The sequence below is a fragment of the Amblyomma mixtum genome, chromosome 8, assembly GCF_055824585.1.
Source record: "Amblyomma mixtum isolate Tamu chromosome 8, ASM5582458v1, whole genome shotgun sequence".
Lineage (NCBI taxonomy): Eukaryota > Metazoa > Arthropoda > Arachnida > Ixodida > Ixodidae > Amblyomma > Amblyomma mixtum.
The window spans coordinates 100,009,559-100,033,485 of NC_143019.1; the positions used below are offsets into that span (position 1 = coordinate 100,009,559).

Sequence of the window (23,927 nt, forward strand, 5' to 3'; positions counted from 1 at the left end):
TGCGGAAGTGGTTCTTTCTGCCTTACATTCATGAATCCCTGGGAGTCCTGGTACCACTCCTAGCGCAGTGGCGCAACGGCTAAGAAATGCACCGCAGCCTGCGATGGCAGGTTCTGCCATCGTAGGGGACTTCGTGAGACCCGGTTTGCTCCACGACCAATAATTGATTGAACAGCCCCTTCCACGCGTCAGCCGGTACACGATTGCAGCGAAAGCAGTGCGCACAAAAGAATTTTGTCGCTTTCCCGTTTTCCGCGCGCTGTACTCACTGTAATTGTTTACCCCTAAAGCCATCTACTTTGCGTATCGCATTTAACCTGGGGTGGACATACCCCATTAATCAATTAGAGATACTTTGGCTCCCCGACAATTTCTGCTCCCGTTATGTAAATGTAAAATGTAAATGAATTTGCATTTTGAGGCTGAAAAGGGGCCGCTAGGGGGAGCCAACAAAGGGATATAGGTATTCCAAAAAGTGTTAACAAAGCTGACCTGTTTTCAATTCACGCCAGTAGTGAACATCCGCTTTACAGAAAGCACGCTCCGAAACCGTAGTCCTCTCTATGTCGGTAGGTGCAGCTCTTGTTTAATAATAAAGCATAGGCCAAGTGCTCAGTAGCCAAGTGCACTGCTGTCATCAGCTTGCTGTGCAGTATAGCAAGACCGCCTGCTCACTACATGCTTTCCTGAACATCTTATTTCTTCTTTACAAAATTATCGGTATTTCATGAATGCGCTTGAGCTTTGTGCGAGGGTGGAGAAGATTCGCGATGGTACCGAAGTGGGTTCTTCCTACCTGTCTGAGAGGACAGCGGGGTTAGATTTACTTCTTCATGAGGTTCTTGAAACAGGGCTGGTGGGAGCAAATATTTCAGTGTATCTCACTTAGAGAAGTGATTTCTCTTCTCCTATCATCTCTTCTGGTTTTCCGGTAATTTGCAGCCCAGCTTAACCCTCCCTAATGCGCGCTCCCTAACACCCGCTTTTGGCAACAATTGCAAGGTTGTTTCTTCCGTGACGCTGTTTCACCTCACTCTACAGATGTCGAAGGAGGAGGACGACAGCAAGGAGGACAAGGATGAGGAGAAGGGCGATGAGAAGAAGGATGAGGAGCACAAGGACGACGAGGAGGAAGAGGAGGAGGATGCTGGCGGAGACAAGGACGGGGCGCTGGGGAAGAACAAGAAGCCGCCGGACTCCATGATGGTCCAGAGGAAGTCCGCTAGCCGATCAGGGTATAAAAGGGCTGCTTCGAAAGGCAAACATTTTTTGATATATATGAAGGGCAAATTATTTTTATATTCTTGTTATTTCTCACGTCAATGCAACCGTGTATCAACGAGAAAGCACCGATATAAAGCAAAAAAATATAGCATATTACATACAACTGTCTCACATATATGTCAAGCACAAATTTGGTTCTTATTATACATGAATGAAAAGTCCACCGCAGATTTTCAGATTTTGAGGAATATATAAAACATAATAGTGTGTTTTTCAGGTGGAAAGCTTATCATTGTTTTGAATTTGAGACAGTGGTGTTGGTCGCGACGGGCGTAAAGCAGCAGATACGAATTCTGATTAGAGCGGTTAAATGTACTTTCGTGGCTGGAGCCCCTTTTAAATAGAACAGTTATGCTGGTTAATAGCTGGTCCTTGGTAGCAACCGTGTCAGTATCAAATTAGCATCTCCTGTGGCGGCTGTGTGGTTAGCGCGCCCGGCTACTTATCAAGAGGACCCGAGTCAAATTTCTGCCACGCCGGCTGCGTTTTGTTAGGAGCAAAAGTGAAATGCGTTTGTGTGCTGTGCAATGTTAAAACATGCTAAAGAACCTGAGTTAGTTTAAAATTGTTTGTAGCCCTTCCCTACAGCGGCCGCCGTAAATCCTCTGTCCCTTTGACATATTGAATATCGCCATTAGGAATTAATAGATTCTTGGAAACGTCAATCTCAATGGGACTGCGGAGAGTGCAAAGCGAACCTTTCTAGATTTGAAAAGCCATCGCTTAACACCGCACAGTGATATGCGTGAATTCAGGGTTGAGCCGCAGCATCCGACTAGCTTGCTTTTACAAGTTCAGTGGCGCAAGAGTATCCATTTGGCGCAACCCGCTCCACCATCACCTATGTCACGACAACAGACAACCCTGGCAATCACGTTATGCTCAGTGAGAATGTTTCGAGCTTTTGCTGGCGCGGAGGCCTAGACATCTGCTCTCTGATGACTATAGATAGCTGGCAGTGTGGTTTTTTTACTACTTTAACGGGCTGCATAAGGAAGAGAATTGCGGCAATTTTTTTGCGACTGAGCCGCAACTGAGCCGCAACTGAGCGCTTGTTCAGCCGAGCCATGGAAAGGGCTTTTTATGTTTCTTTTGATACAGTTATGGCGAGGAAAAAGTTTGAATTTTTGCAGAAATACTGAACTTTACCTTGACTATGATTCTGTCCAAAGAGTTTCTGAAGACTCTCCAAATGCAGCTTGACATCCAGAATACACACAGTGGCTTGAATAAATATGACATCTGTGCGTACATGCGAGACAATTTTTAAGGGACATGCGCCCCAATTTCAATGGCTGCTTATTGTATTTGAACAGGAGGAGAGTTTTCACACCTGGCTGCTCTGAATCTCTAAGAGGCACATTTTGGAGGCGGGCTAACAACAGCTAATCTCAACAGTTCTTTCTCACTTATCAGTCCATCACCGGCCATGGGCAAGGGAGCTAAGTGGATGTACAGTTACCTTTTCGGACAAGACAAACCAGTTTTGGTTCAACATACTGGAAACGATCAACTTCTCATTCGGCCTTCAACGTGGTATTGAACGGCGTCGAAATGTAGTATCAAGACAGTTTCCTCTTGCATACGGTAAATCAGTCCCGAGATAGGAAAGCTTAGTGTAAGAAGCTTAAAAATCTACCGTCCCATTCTGTAAGCGGAGCCTGCCGCTTCCAACAAAAAAGCAAAGAAACAATGACGCTGTGATTAAGGATGAGCCACTAATAAAGGCAGTGTTCATCAGCCCTTAGAAAAGCCGGTGCTCGCTGATGGACTCAAAAATGAGACTTGAAAAATGTTCCCTTTTAGAAAAAATTCACTGCACGGGTGCTTAAAGGCAACATGCGAATTAAATGACGAAGAAGAAGACCAGATCACCGGCTGTCGTACTCTTCCAACTATTTATAGAGCCATCCTCTATATCTCGCTTTCAGAACTTTGGTGGTAGCTCAGCTGTTGTCGTTTATTATTAACGCATCTCACATTCATACATTCATGGGCCGCTTAAGCACTCGTGTACTTGTATGCGGTCAAGACAGCCAGTCAATTCACACACAACTCGATGCTTTATGCTCTGCTTGGCTTAAAAAGCGCGGTGGGTGACTGTCAGTTTCTGTTTCTGGAAACCATCTCAAGTGTTTTGTAAGGCACAGCAGGCACATTGTGGCAAGGTGACTAAACAAATGCTGCCAGAAAACGGCACATTCACGCAAAGACTCGATGATATGCTGCGACTGCGGCAAGGAAACCTACGCCTAAGCAACAGTACTGATTTATGCTTGTGTACCCCACGCAGTTCTCCCTGCGCTTCTCCCGTGATGCGTTCGCGGCCCCTTTAAATTCGTCGGAAGCGTCCTACTGACTGAAATCTTCAGTTTTCGTTTATTCAAAGACTTTGAAACATTCTCGGATAACTCTTTTTGCTAAACCACATTTAGGGCGCCAAGCCCAATGAAACACTTGTCTATGAGTCTGAATCGAGGCTGCACATGATGAACATAAAGAAAGGGTGGCAGTGACTACAGCCAATCGAGGGCCATCAAACCTACAGAAAGAAAAAGAAGACCATGCTATACGTCCCAGGAAAGCGTCACCGGTCCAAGGCGATGGGCGAAGGGTGCACCTCAGCTAAGTTTGATGGTTACCTTTAAGCGCATCATGTGGGCCACAAAGAGCGGCCGTACTGCTGGGTGGAGTGCATGAGAAGAAAAAGCCCATCAGTCCCAGGAATGTAGTGCGTGAGGTGCAAAGACATAGACTGCAAGTGAGCAAGGAGAATAAATATTGGATCAGCGCATTTGGCAAGTGCTCTCAGGTTGCAAACAACAGATTGCCGCTGTCCTTCAAAACAAAGGTCTGTGAGACCCGTATATTACCGGCTCACCTACGGTGCGGAAGCATGGCGGCTAACGAAATGCGTTGAACTTAAAAATAGTAGGTCGAATATTAAGACGCAGGAAGTAAGCGTAATGCGTCCGGAAACAACGTGAAGTTAGTAATATCCTAATCAAAATCAAGAAAAAAAATGGGCTTGGATAGGAAATGTAATGCGACAGCAAGGACCCATTGTTTCATTGGGTAATAGAGCGGATGATAAAGTGAATACTGTAGAAGGCTCCGTAAGAAAGTCCTATCAATAGATTAGTTTTGGAAGAGTGCGGGAATAAGGTATCCGTAGCTGGCACATGGACACGTTTAACTGGAGGGATGATGACGATGAAGGAAGGTACTTAGCCTGCTGCCTCGCCCATTGGAAAGCACCAATATGTCGCAGTTTTGGCAGGATGCGCGACACATACATGGCACCTCATACGGCCAAGGCGCTTAAGCATGCGCTGGGTGTAAGGGTTACAAGCTACAAATTTAGTTCGTTTTTAGTCTGCTGCAATCATATCTGTGGCCAGTGAAATGCCCGGATCAAAACAAAAGAGAAGCTAATATAAAATAAAGCAAACACATTGAATCGGAAGAGGGCGCCATGAAACGCCGGCCACGACGACCACATCGAAATGAAAAAATCGTAGCGCTGTGCGAAACGATTGCTTGTCTACGGTCTGAGTGAACAAAATTAGTACGTAACCCTTTCTCCGTAGCGTACAGCGCATGTGCAGCATTTGGATGTTTAATCGCCCACTTGCCAATCTGCGTAGACAACACTTAAGACAGAAGACGTATCATTAACAACCAGCGCCTGCAAAAGAGGGTGGCTGACTTCTCTGTTTCTGCGCGTTGTCTGTTATCGAATAAGACAGTAAACAGTCTTATGAGTGAAGAAAGACGAAAGTACCAGTATCCGCTTCAGACTTGGTAGATACGTCAACCTCGTCGTGAGGGAAGCGCGGAAGGAGCAAGTAGTACAGGTCAGAGGAAAACAGGCGCTGCAGTTAAAGCCTGCAGATTACTTCTGTTCAGTTCAGGCAATTTAGCTTGCTTTGACTTAGCAAATGTTACAGGCCCCTTTTGTAACCCGCGTTCATTTGAGCCTGGATGCCGGTGCTGGAGTTTTATCCTACTTCGGTTGTCTTATCAGTCGAGCGCGCAAACCATTTCTCTAATGTTGTGGCTATCAAGAAGTAATCGTTCATAGTTTGAGTCATAGCTCAGCAGTATTAGAGTGTTGCAGTCTTCCATGGACCTCAGCCGGTTACGCTGCATGCAGAGCGGCTGGCGTGACGACCCAGATGGCTGCGGAGGCCGGGGAGCACGCGCAGGTGTTCATGACCATCGCGGGCATCGTGACGTTTGTTGTGGTGGTGGTTGCCTTCGTCGCCTTCATTGTCTACAAGATCGTCGTCGCCCCAAGTTCGTAGCCATTTGATCTACATTCCGCGTGCACTTTTAATCCAATAAGCTGTGAGATCGGTCAAGAGCTGTGATCGCTCAGCTACGACGATAATTGCAGGAGCAGCACGAAGCTCTAAAGCGCGATGAAAAGCTCCAGATTAGGTTTTCATGCGTTGTAAAAATTCTTTGTTGGAGGGTATGTGTCTGTGTTCATTGTAGCTCGGCCACAAATTAGTTGTTTGCTTTTCCAAAAATATTCAAATCAAAGGTTGGACATTTATTCTTGCCATTTGCATACGACTAGTGAAAAAAAAGAGACTCCGTGACAAGTGCTTCGCACTAAGTGACGTTTTAACATCGCCTCGGAGATTGGCAACCAGCTATATTTATATAATCGTAGCGTGCTTGTGCAAGCCACTTGCTGGGGCAACACCTGTAGATATTTTTGGTCTTTTTCAGCTCCCTCGAGGTCTGTGTTTTAGTGAATGTAAGCTTGTTTATATTAACTCGTTTATCCTGGTGGTCATATTTTGAGTTCAGAAAGTATGAACAGATTACTAGTATTATTGAAAGCGAGTCTCTGAAACATCAAGTGTCACTGCCAAAGCAGCGTCGATGTGATGGCAATATTTGAATGTTTTTTCCCAGCTTCACTTCTGCTGCGTGTCCCATTCTATGCCAATACTTTGGACATACAATTGGCCACTGGAATGAAAATTGATATAACATGGGAGGGAATCAATTGCTGCACCAAACGAGAATTTCTTATCAATGTGGTCAAACAAGTATAGAAAATCGATTTTTGTTCCGAGTTTCGTAGTACGAAATGTTGCCTGAGACAATTTTAGCCACGTATGAGCCCGTTGAATTACATCTTGCCCAGTAAAATCTCGCGAATCTCGTGCTCAAAAATTGTTTTATTTTCGTTCATGGCAAGCGAACGCTGGCTCTGTCGTAAAAGTTGACTTCTTGTCCCATGTGTCATCTCATGACATCGGTATAGCCTCGGCTTCATCGTTATAATTTCGTAAATTTCCTGCGCCAGCCTTCGTGGAAAGGTGCTCTGGCAATGAAGGAACGCGGAGCTATACTAATGTTGTTTTTACTTTCCTCGTGTAACCAGAAAGAAGGTATAACATGATAGCCACCGTGTGGTTGTGACAAGGAAAACAAAACTGATCATGAGAAGAAATATAATTCAAAAACGCTTACAGCACTTGTGGTAATACTGCGCAATGATTTATGCTTAGTAATGTATTGCGCTGTATTGACAGAAGTTAGAATATCCTAAACTTGATATCTACTGTCAGGTCAATAAGGGTATGATTTCTACGCCGTTATTCCCTGACTGCTTTTAATCCTACCGAATCTTTTTATTGCGTACAAAACATTCGATAGCAACAATGCCGCACCTGGAGCAGAAAACAACACTATCCGTTTTTTCACATGATCACTTCACTTGGCTAAATTGCTAAGAGCGGTCCATGCTCGGAGACTGCGTATACATTGCAGCCTAAATGATCTACTAAGGCGACTGTTGGTTGTTTTTTTTGCGGCACCAGCATTCCCTTTCTGACGGTTTATAACCGGAAGTATAATACTGACATCAGATTAAATAAAAGGGTAATTGAGTAGTATACAGCTTAGGACAAGCGATAGACGCCGGAGTCTGAAAAGAATCCGCATAGGACTCTCGAAAGTACCTTTGTATGTACAAGTATTTGTTAAGAGCAGTACTTCATAAAGGGCCCTGATGCTGTGGAATTTCACTCTGACATATTAGCTAAGCACTCTAATGCGTTCGGCCAGCACAGTTATTTAAAAAAATAGAATGGCACTTCTATCTTCACAGCACTTTCATTCGCAAGTAGTTTTACTAAACATGATGCATTGATAATAAGCGGAGCCAGATAGCTAGTGCTATTGCTGTAATCTTCTAGAATACAGTCATTTCGCTCCAGTTGATTGCCCCTAACAGCTGCAGTACACCATTCAAAGCCTTGTTGCATAGTTACTTTTTTCTTAAAGCTACGCCCTTGTAGTGCCGGTGTCACCACTTTTTAATTCGAGTAATCTTCTTAAAGATGCATCTCAAAGCACTGTGTTTATTGCTGGTTGTCCCGTTTCGTTTATATCAAACTATTTATTATACTTTGCGTTCATTCATTCACTCGCTATTCCGATCGTTCCCTCATTCATTAATATACTCTTTCATTCCTTTTTTTCAACAGCAACCGAATTGACGACAACGTCTACGACACGTAAGTCTTCCGGCTCGCTGTTATAGAAGGCACACGTACGCAGCCTTGAGCAGGGGACTCGCAGCCACTGGAGACTGAGGGTCTAGGGGTTATTAGTTTTTTTCATATAGAAGGTTGTCGCCTAGCACTACACCAGGGTGCCGAAAGCCTTTCTGGTGATAGAGGTTCTGCTCACCGAGACCAGGCTGCCCCGGGCTTTGTTATGCATAAGGAGGCGCAGCTGGTCGGTGGTAGATCTGGAAACCATCCGAAAGGAAGTTACCCTGGAAGGGCTGGGAGGTTACCGTGGAAGTAGGACTGTATGGTGAGAGCATGTAAAGATGTGAAAGAGGGTGATTATAACGGTAACCGCCTGGAAGTTGGTTACTTTTTGAGGAGGAGCGCATTTCAAGATCGGAGAGAACCCCAACCGAAGGATGTTTACCGTGGAAGGATGATGATATCTAGATAGCGTAAGAAATTCTAGCCGGTATGTTTTTGCCATGGGAATCAACCGTAGGATAGATACCAGAAGAAAGGGAGGAGGCGGACGGCTACGGTAGATGCAAGAGGGTGCGGCAAGAAGAGCAGCTGATGGCAAGAGTGTAGGAAGGCGCACCACTGTAACCATCCATAACTTAGTTGGCGCGGAAGGAAAAAGGATGGTATGACTAGAGCGTAGTAAGCGAAAGTTAGCATAATCAGGATCATCGGCGGCGCTGCACTTCTTAAGCGGTGGACGGTAGTGAAAACCTAGACAAAAAACGACTATGTATGGAAAACTATAAAGCCACAATAGGCCTATACAGATTTCACTTGAGTCTGATATTGTCTACTACAACATATGATAAAGCATAAAACAAATTCCTATATTATGTACCGCAACGTATGGTAAAGTATAGCATAAATTACCAGCGGTCGCTGAATCTCGCATTAACTGGTGATAACAGTTCTGCCAACGTTTCCTGCTGTTTTTCTTCCTGCAAAGGGTGCAACAAGACTGCAGTGCATAGCTAACTTAGATGCTCACTGCGACAGGAAGACTAAAGGCTGTGATAAAATACCATGTTCTTGGGCCTCGGGTGAATGGCGACGGTGGTCACACGCCTCGCTTAGCAGTATTTCGGCCCGCCTGCAGAGAACTGCTCTCAGAGATAGGCATAGAACGTCGGACACGCTATCTGTCGAGGGGTGTTGGAGCAGAAATCGTCCTGAAAGCGGAGGAAACGTTTCATCGAGGCTGTCGGGCCTAGTGTGGTTGAACACTTGTTGATAAATTTGTAACGCGAGCTTTGTGAGCAATATTTGGAGATATATCACGTGATGCATGAGATGCCACAATGCATGAGCGAGCGTCCAGAGTGGCGGTCGGCATAGAGGAGGACGTGATTTCCAAGCGCAAGACCGAATCACGTGACACATCAAATGCCACAACTGGCGACGGAGCAAGTCAGCGCACCGGCGGACGTAACTGCCAAGCACGCAACTGTGGTGTCGGCGAGTCACATGAGATGGGGTCGTAGCGACGTGCTGCACGCCTTTCCTTAGAGTTTAAATCTAAGAGCCACTTGAACTTCACGCTCAGCATGGGAGAAATAGCAATTTTCGCTATAAAACATCCACATGCCGCCGGTGGAATCAGAACCCACGACCCCTGAGTTTCGTGTCTGGTGCCCTACCGACTGAGCTACGGTGACGGCTGTCCAATGTTCTGCTTTCGGGGTTTTCATGTGCAGTCCAACCGAACCTTGAGAGTGGTCACCATCACCCCGTCGCCCTTGTAATTTCAAACTGCAGCACATTAGAGCGATCATAAGGCAATAAATGAGAACTTTAACAGCATAAAGAACATTAGTTTTGAGAGTGGAAGTAGGGCACTAGCGATGTCATAACGTTTGCCTTCCTTCAGTTTGGTGATGAAACCATCTCATGCAGATTTTTATGCTGAGGAGAGAGACTTTTGTGATGAAAATATAGCTCGACGTACAGACGTTTTATTCGCTTAAGCATGACATGCGGATTAAACGATCGAGTTTGAGGAATCATAAATGTAATAAATACCGCACGATTGAAGACACAGCCACCAAACACGGAAAATGAACACTTCGGAAATAAAAATTTCCTTCTACCGTAACAGTACTTAGTACGAAACGAAGTCGATGTTTAAGTAATACACTTTATTCTAAAATGTCATACATGCAGAACAACCGGAGAATGGCAGCTCAGCATTCGTGGATCTCGAGGCCATCGATATGCAGAGCCTCTCTGAAAAGCGTAAGTTAGCCTTTTCTAAAGCAGACTTAAAATTTCGTTCCAGTACGGTGTCGGACAATAAGAAGTAGAGATCATGTTTGCTTCGAGTGCCTTACCATTCAGCAGTGATGTTTAACGATACCAGTGAAGAGCTGGGCAATCTTTTAGCTTCTTTTAGCAGACATTTAGCAAAACAACAGCGCGGATAGTCGAGCCGTTCCAAAGTACATTCAAATGCTTGAGTTTTTTGCTGACTATATAGCATCACTCTGCCTGACCGCATTCTTTAATACCGTTTAGGCGTCTTTGTCGACCGCCGCATAAGCTTAAGTAAAATGATATTTGATAAGAATAATAAGTAGTAATAATAGGTAATGTTTAATACGAAGCTTAAAAAAAATTATCTTTGTCACCCGTATAGGACGTTGCGCTGTATATTCAATTGTAAGGCAATTTTCTTGAGTTCCATAGTCATTCAACTTGGAAACTAAAGTTTTTAGGTGGTTACGTTCAGTAATCGAGGTGACACAGTAAAGTTGTGTTCGTAGTGTTTGAAGTAATGTTGTTTTATAAGGCTTATGCCTTTACCATTCCCCTCCGATGTTTTCTGATTGCAGCGAAGATCAAGCGTTCACAACAATAGTAGCGGCTAAGAAGGACGGCATCATTTTAACCAAATGGTCCCCAAGGTCATTCGAGGAGTGTTATTTTCTTATCGAGCCAAATCCAGACAACAAATAAAAATTCATATGTAATCAAAAATTGCCCATAGAATTTTACTATAAAGAAGAGATGAAAATAAATTGTTCAAGTAACTACAATTTTTAAGCACATCATGTAAGAGCTTCTAATGCGTTGCTGAGGATAAATGACCGTGTGTTCCTGGTTTGCTGTCAAAGCATATTTACTACATATCGCAGAACTCCTGATTTCATCGACGGCTCCTAATATGCTTGTTCACAATGCCATTGGTCGTCCTCAAAGCATTGTTATAAGGCTAACGTAATCCTTTGGACCAGGAGGTTAGCACAGCCTCAATGTCATCGGGACGACATGGTGAAGAGAACCATATAAGTTGTGTGGCCACGGGCTTAAAAGCATCATTGGCTACTCGGTCATATCGTCCTCTTGTTTCGAATAATGCGCTCCTTGTGACCAATTTTTCACAATCAAAAGCCGTACCTGTGACTGACTGATTCCCAGCACCATTTTCTTTTGACCGCAAATCTCTGGAGAAATGAACACATTTGCTTAATTGGCAAGAAACCATTAGCGGTGTTCAAACTAAGTGGGTGTTCTTGACCCTATGTTTCTATGTTTATGAGTATTCTATGATATCGCGATTCAGCTGTATATAGGGATCGGAGAAGGGCAATATAATCAGTGCTGCACTCTGACGCTCTCAACTTCTACTGCGCTTTTACGAAATAAAGCGGCACTTTACCGTACCTAAGCTGTTATTGTGAGAAGAACGTACCTAAAACTTTTCTTGCCGGTTAAAAATGCACGTGGGGAACGCAAGCATAGTGTAGCAAGTTCATACTTTTGCTGACCTCACGGCTTAATAGGATCAAACATTCCTTTTGAAAAAGCTGTAATAGTAGTAAATAAACTTATTTACCGCTGCCAGTCACTCCCGTGAGCAGATGCGGTTAAAGAAATGCGATCAAATTCGGGTGATTTATTACCTCATCAAATAATTGCACTACCAGTTAATTGTGTTTTTGCGTTACAGGCTCCGGGCTTCCATCAGCCTCCATTGTGTTCGCTGAAGAGCCTGAGGGTGCTGAAGAAGGCAAGTAATAAATTGCAATGAACTAGCTTAGAATTTTCGACTTACACATTCTACGCACACTCCCATATTAGGAAAGAAGAGAGATTTTGGCGCATGTTTGAGGTGTTTTAAAAGCTTTTCGGTACGCTGCATATGACGGCTATGAGAGGTGGCAACGCTAAAGGGCTCCCGGTTCATTTAATTCAACTGGGGTTTTTCAGCGAGCACTAAAATAACATCGCACTACGCACGCCTCCATTGAAATGCAGCCGTTGTGTCCGAGGCATTAACCTATTAGTGTACAACCGCCTCTGGTTCCTGCTTTGAAAGGAAAAAGAACGCTTGTGGCGCGGGGTGTGGCTCAACTCTTTTTATAGACGCCTACGAATATTCATCCCACTGTAATCACTGCCATCGCAAAGTACTGTGAAATGTAGATTTATTTTTATTTCATTTATTTACGTCATTTGTGAACAAATGTGTGAGCATATTGTGAACACCTCCTATAGGCGGTAATCAACAAGTTGGAAGGAACGCCAAAATATAGCATTAAACCTTACAAAATGAGACGGAAGCGGGCAGGTCGAGCAGTGTAGATTTTTTCTTCAAATCACACGGCTCCTTGAAGCTGCTGTTGTGAACAATATTTATGTAATTATTAAACTTTTTTCGACGTTGTGTTAGTATCGGCCCTTGAAGGACTTCACGCAACAGCATTTATACATCTGCAATTGACGTACATAGCCAATACACATCAAAATTACCCCCGATTAATATTATTCGTTAATCCGCTGGACAAGCATGGCTTTTACATGCTGCTACGGCGGCAAAAACTACTTGGAGTCATCGTCAGGTGCGTCCTGCCCGACAATAACTGTTTTATCCTGTCGTGACCGAAATATTTTTCATCGTGGCCACCTTCATTGGCCGCGCATCTGCTACAACCAATCAAAATCTCCGAGTGCAGTAGGGGCACGTAAGCAGTGCTGGTCACCTGGTAGCCTGCAGCAACAACGCCAACGACGGGAGCTACTTTGGTTGCGCAAGGAATAATGCACTAAATGTCGCCCATTGAAATTCACAAGACGGCTGCGTGAATATTGTTTTAGGTGCTGTGAGAACGGGAAAAATTTTATGGAAGTCCGAGTACACGGATTCGAACCCAGACGTTCTGGCACCGTTTTTTTGGAGGCGGAAAGCAATGCGCCTGTGTGCTGCGTTATGAGAACGCACGTTAATGAATCCAATATTGTCGGGGTTACTCCGCAGCCTTCCACTATGGCGCCTCTATCTCTCGTTCTCTTTTCTCTCCTTCCTTTATTCCTTCCCTTGCTGCGGGGTTGAGGTGTACGCCGAGAAGTGGGAGACTTACTGCGCATTTCATTTCCTGAAAAACCGAAATCACAGGCTGTGGAGTACTAATTCGCGTCTACGTCGAAGTGCTCATAATTACCGTGGAGTTTATTTGAGATGCTTTTTGGGTGCCGTATGTATCACATGAATGAATATAGGAGCTTCGTGAAGCATGGCAGGGGTCTGTTTTTCTGCATGCGCACTCCGCCGAAATTCGATATTAGGGGCTAACAATGAAAAACGCTGTAGAACAAAAGCCCATACGAAATACACTTAGGCTGGCAATGTTTACAACAGCGTAAGCGATCACATTGTGCTGATCAGCATCGAGTTTCACCCAATGCCACCAGGTCTGTGCTCTACAAAGGAAAGCAGGAAGGGTTTAATTATACTAAAAGGTCAAAGTAAATGCCACATTTTCTTCGGGTAATCTTATCATAAAGGGCATGATAACCGGTGGAATTCTAGTTGAGCGTTGCACATAGCGCCACTGAAAATATTTCAAATGAGCACGAATTTATGGTTACTTATTCCTGACGCTAACCTCGGCTGCTCACGAAGCCTGTCATTGCCCTATTGTTGTTTGTACTAATGTTATGGCAGGGCAGGGATAACTAACAATGTTGAATAAGCTCGGGCTCCACCTTTAGCAAGTGTTTGTTCTGCTGTCAGATCGAAAGACGTTATACAGTTCCAGGCGCAAAAGCTTTGCTCAAGGTTTGTTCACGCCAGGCGTAGGGGTGTACCAAGTCAGTCTCCGATGTCGTCCAACTTACGGAACTTCTACCACTTTCGCAGTTAAATTTCTTCGTGTACGGTCGTTCATGGCATTTGCCCCCTGCGCACATGAAGCCCACAGGGCGAGTTATGTTGTGTCGTGAGAGTGGCAAGGCTTCAGACGAGCGACATGTGAGAGACAGTTCCGGCGGAGAGACGACCAATTGCGGTGAGATGCGCAATCAAGTATGTGAGGTCACTAAATCTGGCGAGAACCACGTAGGGGTCATTGTAGTGGGTCAGTCGCTTTTGGTGCAAGCCGTGGCGCCTGACTGGGCACCAAAGCCAGGAAATATCACCCGCAGCGTAGACAACATGCTGGTGGTGGCTTAGTAGTGCTCCTGGAAGCGCTCTTGAGAAGCAATGGATCGCAGCCGCGCAATACGATAGGCTTCTTCAGCTAAAGAAAGGATTTGGGCGATACACAGGTTGGTACTGGGGGAAATTGGTAGGATGGACAACAGGTAGAATGGAACGTATCCTGTTAATTCATGGGCTGCGGTATTATAGGCATATGTGCATTATAGCATATGGTATTTTAGGCATGTGGGCACTATAGTGTCCCATTTCTTATGGCCAGAGTACACATACGTGGAAAGCGCATTTGTGAAAGTTCTGTTTATGCGTTCCGTCAAACCGTTTGTCTGTGGGTTCTATGGTGTTCAGTGCCGGTAGGTAAGAGTGCACAAACGTAGCAGCTGTTCAGCAAAATCGGCCGTCAATTGGCGGCCTCGGTCACTAATTACCACACGAGGTGGTCCATGCCGAAAGAGGAAAGAGTTAGGAAGAAACAGATACACTTGACGCGCGGTAGCCTATGGTAGAGCAGCCATTTCACAATAACATGCAAGGTAGTCCGCACAGAACGCGATCTAGCCATTGCCATTTGGAGAGAGGTTCGAGCAGATTGATTCCAACCTGCTCGAACGGACATCTGGGAGGCGTCACAGGGTTAAGTAGCCGAGGTGGATTGGAGGTAGGGCATTTGTAGCGCTGACACTGCGTGCAACTGGCCACGTATCGTTCTGTCGTGGAACGCATTTTCGGCCAGTAAAACCGCTTTAAGCTCGATGCAGTGTACTAGCCGATCCCAGATGTCCGGAGGCAGGGTCGTTGTGCATGACACTCAAAATGAAGGAGCACAGAGCTATTGTAGCAACGAGCAGGTATCGTGGGCCCACATGGGAGTAGTTCTTTTTCCATAACAGACCATCACGGATACAAAAATGGCCTGTAGCTGCCTGGATCTTCGCGGAGGCAAGGTCACTCGTTGGAGCAGTATCAATTGCAGCGACTGCTGTGACTGTTTCGAACCGCCCGAACGTCGGTTTATTCACCGCATCTTCTCAAATGTTTGGCTGTGCTGTACAAAATCGCCGACGGAGTTCAGGCGATTTTAATACATTCTGATAAGAAATTACATTCTATGAAACGTATAGATGTCCTCAGCACAGCCCTTAACTAAATGGCCCGCTTTGCCCTTGTCGGGCGTTAGAGGCGAGGTTACTTTCCATAGTTTGAGTACTGCCTCGACATATTGTGTGCAAGTCTCACCGGGAAGGTGAGCCCTTAGAGCCAGTGTCTGCTCGGCCCTCTTCTTCTTTGCGGAAGAGTCTTCAAAGCACATAGTGAGCTTTTCCACAAAGCTGGCGAAGATGTCAAGATGTCTTCATGTTTTTGGTACCATGAAAATGTCGAGTCCGTGAGCGAAAAAACGGCGTAGTTAGCTGGTAGTTTGTATTTCACTTGTAGCGACTCACTCGTAGGGAATGCGTGGGCCAATATTCCACATCATCACCGGCTGCGCCCACGAACGTGCGGGGCTCACGGTAATGCGGCCAGGAGCTGCTAAGTGCATGCGTGGGGATGACTTTTTTTGAAAGTTGATAACTTTTGCACTAAACCTTTAAATTTGCCTTCAGACATAAGGACCTTTAAATTTTTAGTGTTGTGGCAATGAATGCCGTTAAGGAACAGTGCAAAGTGTACAGAAAAATGAACTGTCGTGAGAGAAAATACTAGCAGTAGACCGAAAGAAGAAAAGGCGCAAAACGGAGACCTTAAGTCATTAGTGCTCTCTATTCTAGAATAGTATTCTTTTTTGAAGGGGTCCAGGTTGGCCTTTGGTAACAAGGTATTTCGAGTCAAACAAGCTCAGCAGCCTAAAACGGTAGCAGCATGGGGCCGGTATGCACGTGATATAAACAGACCATTGTGATAATTATGCGCTGTTTACTAGTGCAATTTCAAAATAAATTTCCATTAGGAAAACACTAGCTCTACGCAAAAAATTATAAACAATGCCGCGAACAGATCTGAAAGTTTTTGTATTTAGACCAAATCACATAATTCTCATGTATTCCCAAGCTAGTTGATATACCATTCGCCAGCAGATGATACATCAATAATAGATGCTTATTCTCAACAACAGCGCAATGCAGTCCTAGCCTTCTCTGATACGCAATGAGCGCCTTTGAGATGTCCGTACCATTATGTATGAGCACAACAGCATCGCCACCCACCTCTGGTCGCGTCATCTATCCGTAGACTCCTCACCCAACAAGTATCCGCAGCTAGCGCCACCTATGCAGGAGCAACCAAACCCCAAACGTGAATAAACCTCAATTCCTTTTCTCTTCACAACTGGGATGCTGCTTGCCGTCAGTCTATTCCACTATGTCCAAACATCACAAGGTTTAAGAGTGGCCTAGAACCCCACAACTACGGCGAGTGCATTTCTGCTATCACCTCCAACTTTCGAGCCAGGCGACACTATTCACTAGGCAATGCAGGACTCCAAAGACGCCACAACACCTACGGCATGTGACTACCACGCCAAGCCCCCAGCACTCGCAAGGCCTTGCTCTTCCATGTTATTAGCCCCCGGGTGCGCCACGTCAGCCAAACATTGCCCCCTCAACCTCCGAACGCCGACGGGACCAGCAAATTACATATCTCCTAGAGCAGTACGACGCTCTCTACAAAGCACGCCAAAACGAACAGAGGCGTCAGCTGTCTTCAACACTAAGCAGCAAAATGAATCCAGCCGTTCAACTAATTCGCAGCTGATATCCAGAGGTAAGCAGAAAAATGAGACTGGGGGGAAAAACAGAATGACTAAACGAGGACCACATCGTAGGAGCACATCAAGGACCGCATCGTGACTAATCGAGGACCGCAGCACTGAGGGAGTCCCTTATCTGTAAACGGGACCTCACACTGTACAAAATAGTTACAGCGTCTATGACAGCATACATTTACAAGAGACACGCAAACGAGCTGCAAGAGCACAAGTTTAACGTGCAAGACATATCAAGCGGCAAACATGAAACTAGTCAAACCAGAAGCTGCGGGTACCCCTTATTCGGTTCCCCAGACGAACCAACAGCATGAATGCTCGCTCTGTGGAACAACGCCCAAGCAGCGACTGTCCCACCTACATTCACGACTGTTGCACCTAAGGTAAATTGAGGCGTTTTTCTTGTGTGTACCAACAGAGTCGAGAGGACAAAATATCCTCCAAGCAACGACTTGGGCTCTTGGGAGATCCCCATCCGCCGCAAGTCGAGAAACAAGAATTTTTTTCTGCAGAGCCTCGACGTCCTACACGTGAACAGCACGTCAGAATGGTTCAAAACAATCTGAGTGAATAGTCCCCGCATCGGGATCAAGCTAGCCACCGGCTCCGACGTGAACTTCGTGCCCGTCACTCGCATCAGGAAATGGCATATGCAACCTAAACTGAAGCCGATGCAGGCACGAGGGAGGACGTACTCAAGACAGGAAAATTCAATTGATGCTGAGTGCCAGCTGCGCTGCTCAGTTGACGTACAGACATGCACTTTGAAGTTTCTCCTCGTCAACTAAGCATTGGAGGAAATGTTTGGCGCCGACGTATGCGAAGTATTGAATTTCATCAGAGTTCAGCCGCAGCTCACGACTGCAGCCGCATGCGCCGCATCACAAGTCATACGAAACGTGTTGAATGACTTCCCTTACTTTGACTTCTCCATACAACGGAAAGAAGGATCCACACGTACGATGTCAGCTCCCCGCCGAGTACCCAGCGCAGTAGAACATAACGTGAAGGCCGAACTCCAACATATGGATAAAACCGCATAATGATGAAAGTCACAGAGCCGTGGGTTCACGCAGTTGTGATTTACCGCCATAAAGATGGCATGTATTTTTGCGTATGGACTCTGGCAACCTGAAAGCAGCTCTCAACAGATGACACTTACAAGATTCAGTATGTTAAGGAGTGTTCGCAAACGCTGAGCGGTGCAAAGATTTGTCTGTTCTAGGCGCTAAAATTCCATTCGACCAGCTAATACTAGATGAGATAAGCTCGAGTTTGTGCATTTCACAACGCCGTTGGGACGCTACCGTTTCATTCGGGTTCATTTTGGTCTTGCAACAGCTGCTGACCTCTCCCAGCAAACCACAGATAGAGTTTTTGAGCGGCAACTAATCGTCCAGCTCTATTTTAACGATATCCTTGTTGCATCAAAAAAGCCTTCAACACCATGCAAGCGACCTGATACCAGTGTGAACCACTGCCAAAGCCAACAACCTGAAGCAGACAAGGAAACGCTAGAGCCAGGCTTCACTTAATTAATATAACTTGTGCACCAACTCTCAGATTCAGCTAAAGCGAGAGCCATCGAATCTATGCCTTGCCTTCTAACAAGCGAGAACTACACAAATTTTTTGGAATGGTCCCCTACTTGATGAAATTCGTTCCCAAGTTTTCGGACCTCACAAGATCAGAATATTCTTGAGCGACTGGGACATGGCATACTAGCTATCTTCTTCTTCGCGCCCCCGCAGCAACCATGAAGTAGAGAAAACCGTACGTACCATCAAGCCAATCATGACTAAAGCAACCGACGAAGGCAAGGCTCTAGCAATAGTTCTTCACAACTATTGCTCCACCCCAATATTGCGAGGAAAATGACCGCCGAACTTATGATGGGTAGAAAGCTTCACACCTTCCTACCAACATTACCGAGCGGTTTTTAACCAAGCTTTCAACCTGACCATCACCAAAATATCCTGCCACCAAGGCAGAAGCAACAGCATGGACAGGCTGACCTGCGCACAAGAAATCTTGCCCCGCTTACGCCTGGTCAGCCCGTATGGCTCCGCTATTACTGGAACTGCACAAAGCCGCTGTAATAAACGCTGTCCCAAAGCCTAGAAGATACATCGTCCAAATGGAAACCGTCTGCATCGTAAGAAATTGTATCTACCAGCGGCCCCAAACAACAGAACGTCTTGCTGCCCAAAATGGGCAAGAAGACTACGAGATAATCGACCTTGACCCAAGCCCCGATTGCGCAGTCCTTCCGCAGCTACATCAAGTACCTCCTCACCCAACGCATACAAAGCGCACAGGAAGAAAGATCAAGCTTCCACTGCTTATCCAGATAACCAGGATATCTTTTTCTCCTTCTTCCTCTGAGAACAAGGCACATACCCACATCGGTGATTGGGCCAAGGTATAGTTTCATAAACTAGGATATGTCCATAGGCGAATACGACAAAATATCAGAGCCAAGCGTGAATTTTGAAAAATGTATCGATGAAAAACGATGGAAGAATATTGAAAGCAAAATAACGAAAAACATTTTGGTGAAAAAGGAGCTCGGACAGTTTTAAAAGATTTACCAAATCAACCCATCTGTTCTAATTATGTAATCTTGCAGATTTCCACAAACTGAACCCCATGCAAACCTTTTGGCGCTCATACAGACCGATAGTAACACTGACAGAGATAACCGGAGCCCTAACTGGGAGTGGAACCACCAAAATCTTTCTCTGAAGTACGAAATCTAGACAGTAGATGAGAAAATGGTCTACAAATTCAACGTCCCCGCGTGAGTCGCAGAGGATTGTCGGTGGCCACCCAGATCTGCATAGATATAAATTTAACTGGGAATCCAGCACCCCAAACGCGTCATTGATAGCTTACATAACCTGGCTTTACATGAATAGACGTTCTACCTATATGCTCAGCGCTTATAATCAGTGGCATTTAGTAAGGGATCGCGTAACCTGGCCGATATGTGTTGTAAGCACTGAAACCTGGAAATCGCCAGCAGACTGAAATTTGGGACGGGATGTGTCACAAAGCCATCAAAAACAGAACTTGCAAAGTACTCAGCCACCATGTTTAAATTAATACCTGCATGGCCAGGAACCCAGAAAAAACGGACCTCCTCTGAAGTGAATTGGACAAAAGATATCAGGAAGTGGCTCAAAAAATATCTTAGTGAAGATTTTTGGAAGTCTAAAACTGACAAAAAATAGCGAGAATGATAGGTATGACACATGTTATAGATTTTTGTGCAGGTCCATTCCAAGTGCCAAAAATTCCGCAAAGAATATAGGAATACCATCTGAGATGCGGACAGAATAGCTTTAGCCAGATCCTGCGAAAAGATGCCAACTGCAGCTTTTCGGAAGCAGACGGAGGCATCAATAGAAAGCACCGTATGATGGGGGTATTCCGCTATGTCAGCAGAAAGAAGACCGTTTATACTATTTGCGTACACGTGTTTCGCATGAGATGGGAAGATATGGCCAAAATGGAATGTCACTGCTGCCGGCGTGTCAACAATCCACCGCAAAAAGCTGAGATCGGCCCCAATCGGTGTGAAATGGTTCTGCGTTAAAGTAATTTGTGCCATTTGATACCGTGGCCAATGATGAGAAACGAATAAGGCCGGCTGAGACACGAAAATAGGTGCACTGACATAAGTCACCGAGTTCAACGACCTAAGGACAGTTCGCACGGTGAGTATTTGAAAGCGGGAAATCAGGCCAGGGATACGGCCCTTCCAGATATAGGAGGGCGGTTGAAACTCCTTTGGAAGACCAAGGCAGAGATGTAGAGCGCGAATTTCCAGTAGGATTGAAAGTTGAATCTTGTACATTATGCTACCAAGAACAGAATACAACGAAATTCAAGTATAGGCTTTGTATAGTAACAATGATTTGTCGCGGCGCATCCGATACTTCTTATTGGTGATTCGTGTCAGCCGGCCAAGAGCGCGTTTGCCTTTATATACATTTATCTTGATATGAATGCTCCAGTCTAATGCTGCATGCTAAGTAACACCTAAATATTGAACGCATACCATTTGTGGAATCTGGTTAGAGCGATGGACAAATGGAATATGCAAAGGCGAGTCTGGAGGAAATGTCAGTACGCTGCATTTGCTGACATTAAGGTGTAAATTAATACGGTGCAACCATACTCAAAGAGCATCAAATATACCTACAGAGTCTTGTAAAAGGAATGGATATCCGTTTCCGAGAGGAAAAAAGATATCTCGTCAGCATTCACAAAAACTTTTATCAGGACGAATGCGGACGTCACTGACCAAAATATTAAAAAGCAGTGGTGATAGCACCGATCCTTGCGGGACACCTCCTGATTGATAGTAAGTATTAGAGTACAGCACTCCCCCTGTGCAGTAAAAGAATCTGTGCTTTAGAAATTCATATATCGACGCATAACTGTACGTTCATATATCGACGCATAACTGTAACTGAACAAGTCTGTTAAGTGAAATAGTATGTTCTTCACTATCATGCTCCTTTGCTACATCCAGAGTCACCAAAGCTGAACCTTCCCATCCGCATATCGAGAGCCGGATTGCATTCTCTAATCCACATGCGCAGACCATATAGAGCATCCTCGAAAAAGCCAATCTGTGCTGAGCTGAGACAATTAACATCTTGAACTTGTTCTGTAAGGCCAGTATGGACTATTATTTCTCTTAAATGGACTAAATTTGATGTTAGCGGAATTATTAAAATATTATCTACGACCTATCTTTCCGTGTATCTTTCATTATTAACATAACTTTCGCTATCTTCAAACGCTTGGAGTCCAAGCATTTTTCAACGAAGCCTTGACAATATCTAAAAGCTGGCATGTAAAATCCTTGGCTAAAATTTAATCACACCAACAGTGACACCATCTTGTACTCGAGCTGCAGGATGCATTTTCGCCATGACTGAGATGAGTTCTGATGTGTCAACCTTGGTATAATCCTTAGAGGGAAAAATTGTGTTCAAAGGTGCGTTCCTCTGCGTCTGGAAACGTAACGCCAATCCCTGAGCTCACGGTTTCCTGAGGTTTTCGTGGTGATAACACTGTTAAAGAAGTGAAGTGAGGGACTAGAGAACTCTCGTTACGTTCCAGTAATCTAGATAGGGCCTTCAGATTAAGGGGATTTGAAAGATATGTGTTTATATTTTGATTATACTCCTCCTTGGCTTTTGCAATTCAACTTTAAGGTGATTTGAAAGATATGTGTTTAAATTTTGGTTATACTCCTCCTTGGCTTTTGCAATGCAACTTTTGAAAGATGCGTAGAAGAATCTGTAATTTAGCAAATTAGTTGCACTCTGGTTGCAGGATAGCCTCTTCCAGGCCGCTTTTCTGTGACTATAGGCCTTATCACTTTCTTCTGTCCACCAAAAAGACTGCTGTTTACTAGAGGCTGCTGTGGGCACCGTGAATATTGAGTGGTCTACTGCATTTTGTAGAAATGAAACAGCCTACGAAACTCTGTCATCCCGGCATCTACTAGCCATACAGTTAAGAGAGGATGACATCAAAGTTTTATAAATATTGTGCTTGACAAATTTATGGGTTAAACTATTTTTAAGCGGAGATAGCCGGATAGTAAAAGTTATAGGAAAGTAGTCGCTGTACCCGAATCCACTGTGGACGAATCACTCACCTTTAGCCTACCTGCTTATAATGTTAGGTCAATTTCTGAGCGAGCAACCCCTCGCATAAAAGTTATTTCTCTCGAATTGCAGCAGCGTACAGCATTTGCAGAGAGCCACGACGAGAGAAGCTGGCCGCAGGAATCAGTAAGACTTCCCCAATCACTATGGTTGGAAATTAAAAACCTCTGCAATGACTACACTTCTTGCGCTAGCCAACAACCTGTCTAAAGAGTCTGTTCTGTGTACACCCAAAGGAAAATCGACATTAGCAGTTGTAGTATCATCACAATGCGGAAATGAAATGTTGATCGCTAAAAGGTCACGGTCATGGAGATGAATTCTCTTAGAGATAGATCCTTGATGACATATATGCTTAGATAGCATGGTTACTAGTGCAGCTTCCTTGCGAGTAGTTCCATCTGATCTGAAAACTCGAAAGTTCCGGATTTCAAGTGATTTATAATGTGATAACCATATTTCTTGTAAAAGCACGATATCAGGGTTACGTTTGTGAGTAAGCATTTCTTGATCTGGACGAGAAGACAGTACGAAGCGGCTCTTCCATTGCATTACTTTCATACCTGTCATGGCTATTGTCCAATTGAAGGGTAGAAACTGCCTCTTTGAGGATATCAACCTTGGGAAGAAATTTGGGTGGTCCTTTTTTGCTTTCATCTGAGGTGTACTAGATTTATATGATGACGAGGAAGCATGGCGCTTCTGTGTAGGGCACGACAGTTCGACATCTGTCGTGCGGATGTCGGTGCGACGTGCACTGCTAGGAAAAGACGTGAGGTGGGACCTGGGAAGCATCAGGAGGTGATGTTGAGCTGCTACCACTAGCTGCACAAGCTGAAACAGGTGTAGGCGTTGTTGCCTGAACGGATGCTTATGGTGATGCAGATTGAATTGCAACAAGCTGAGCCAACGCCCCAGAAGAAGAGTTTCATCATCATCACCAGCCTGACTACGCCCACTGCAGGGCAAAGGCCTATCCTATGTCTCAACAATTAACTCTGTCGTTTGCCATTTGTGGCCAGCGTATCCCAGCCAACTTCATCAGGGCAAGAAGAGCCAGAAAAAGTTGTTATTATAGCCTCAGTAGCAACAAGCGTGCCGTTTACTTCTCTACTGCACCGATGGACAGAAAGCACTCCAACTCAGACTCCTGCATCCTGAAATTCTTCTAGAATGTGTTGCGGGGAAGATGCTCG

General features: G+C 45.0%; 1 protein-coding gene across 1 annotated transcript in view; it reads left to right on the forward strand.

Moving 5' to 3' along the window:
- The first annotated feature begins 1,041 nt into the window (after positions 1 to 1,041).
- LOC149333719 (uncharacterized) overlaps positions 1,042 to 23,927 on the forward strand; it is a 33,317-nt gene continuing 10,431 nt past the window's right edge. The window contains exons 1-5 of the mRNA XM_089556100.1: positions 1,042 to 1,235; positions 5,441 to 5,583; positions 7,797 to 7,826; positions 10,008 to 10,079; positions 11,794 to 11,853. Coding sequence (XP_089412226.1) covers positions 1,042 to 1,235; positions 5,441 to 5,583; positions 7,797 to 7,826; positions 10,008 to 10,079; positions 11,794 to 11,853 — 499 coding nt within the window. The remainder of the gene's footprint in view (positions 1,236 to 5,440; positions 5,584 to 7,796; positions 7,827 to 10,007; positions 10,080 to 11,793; positions 11,854 to 23,927) is intronic.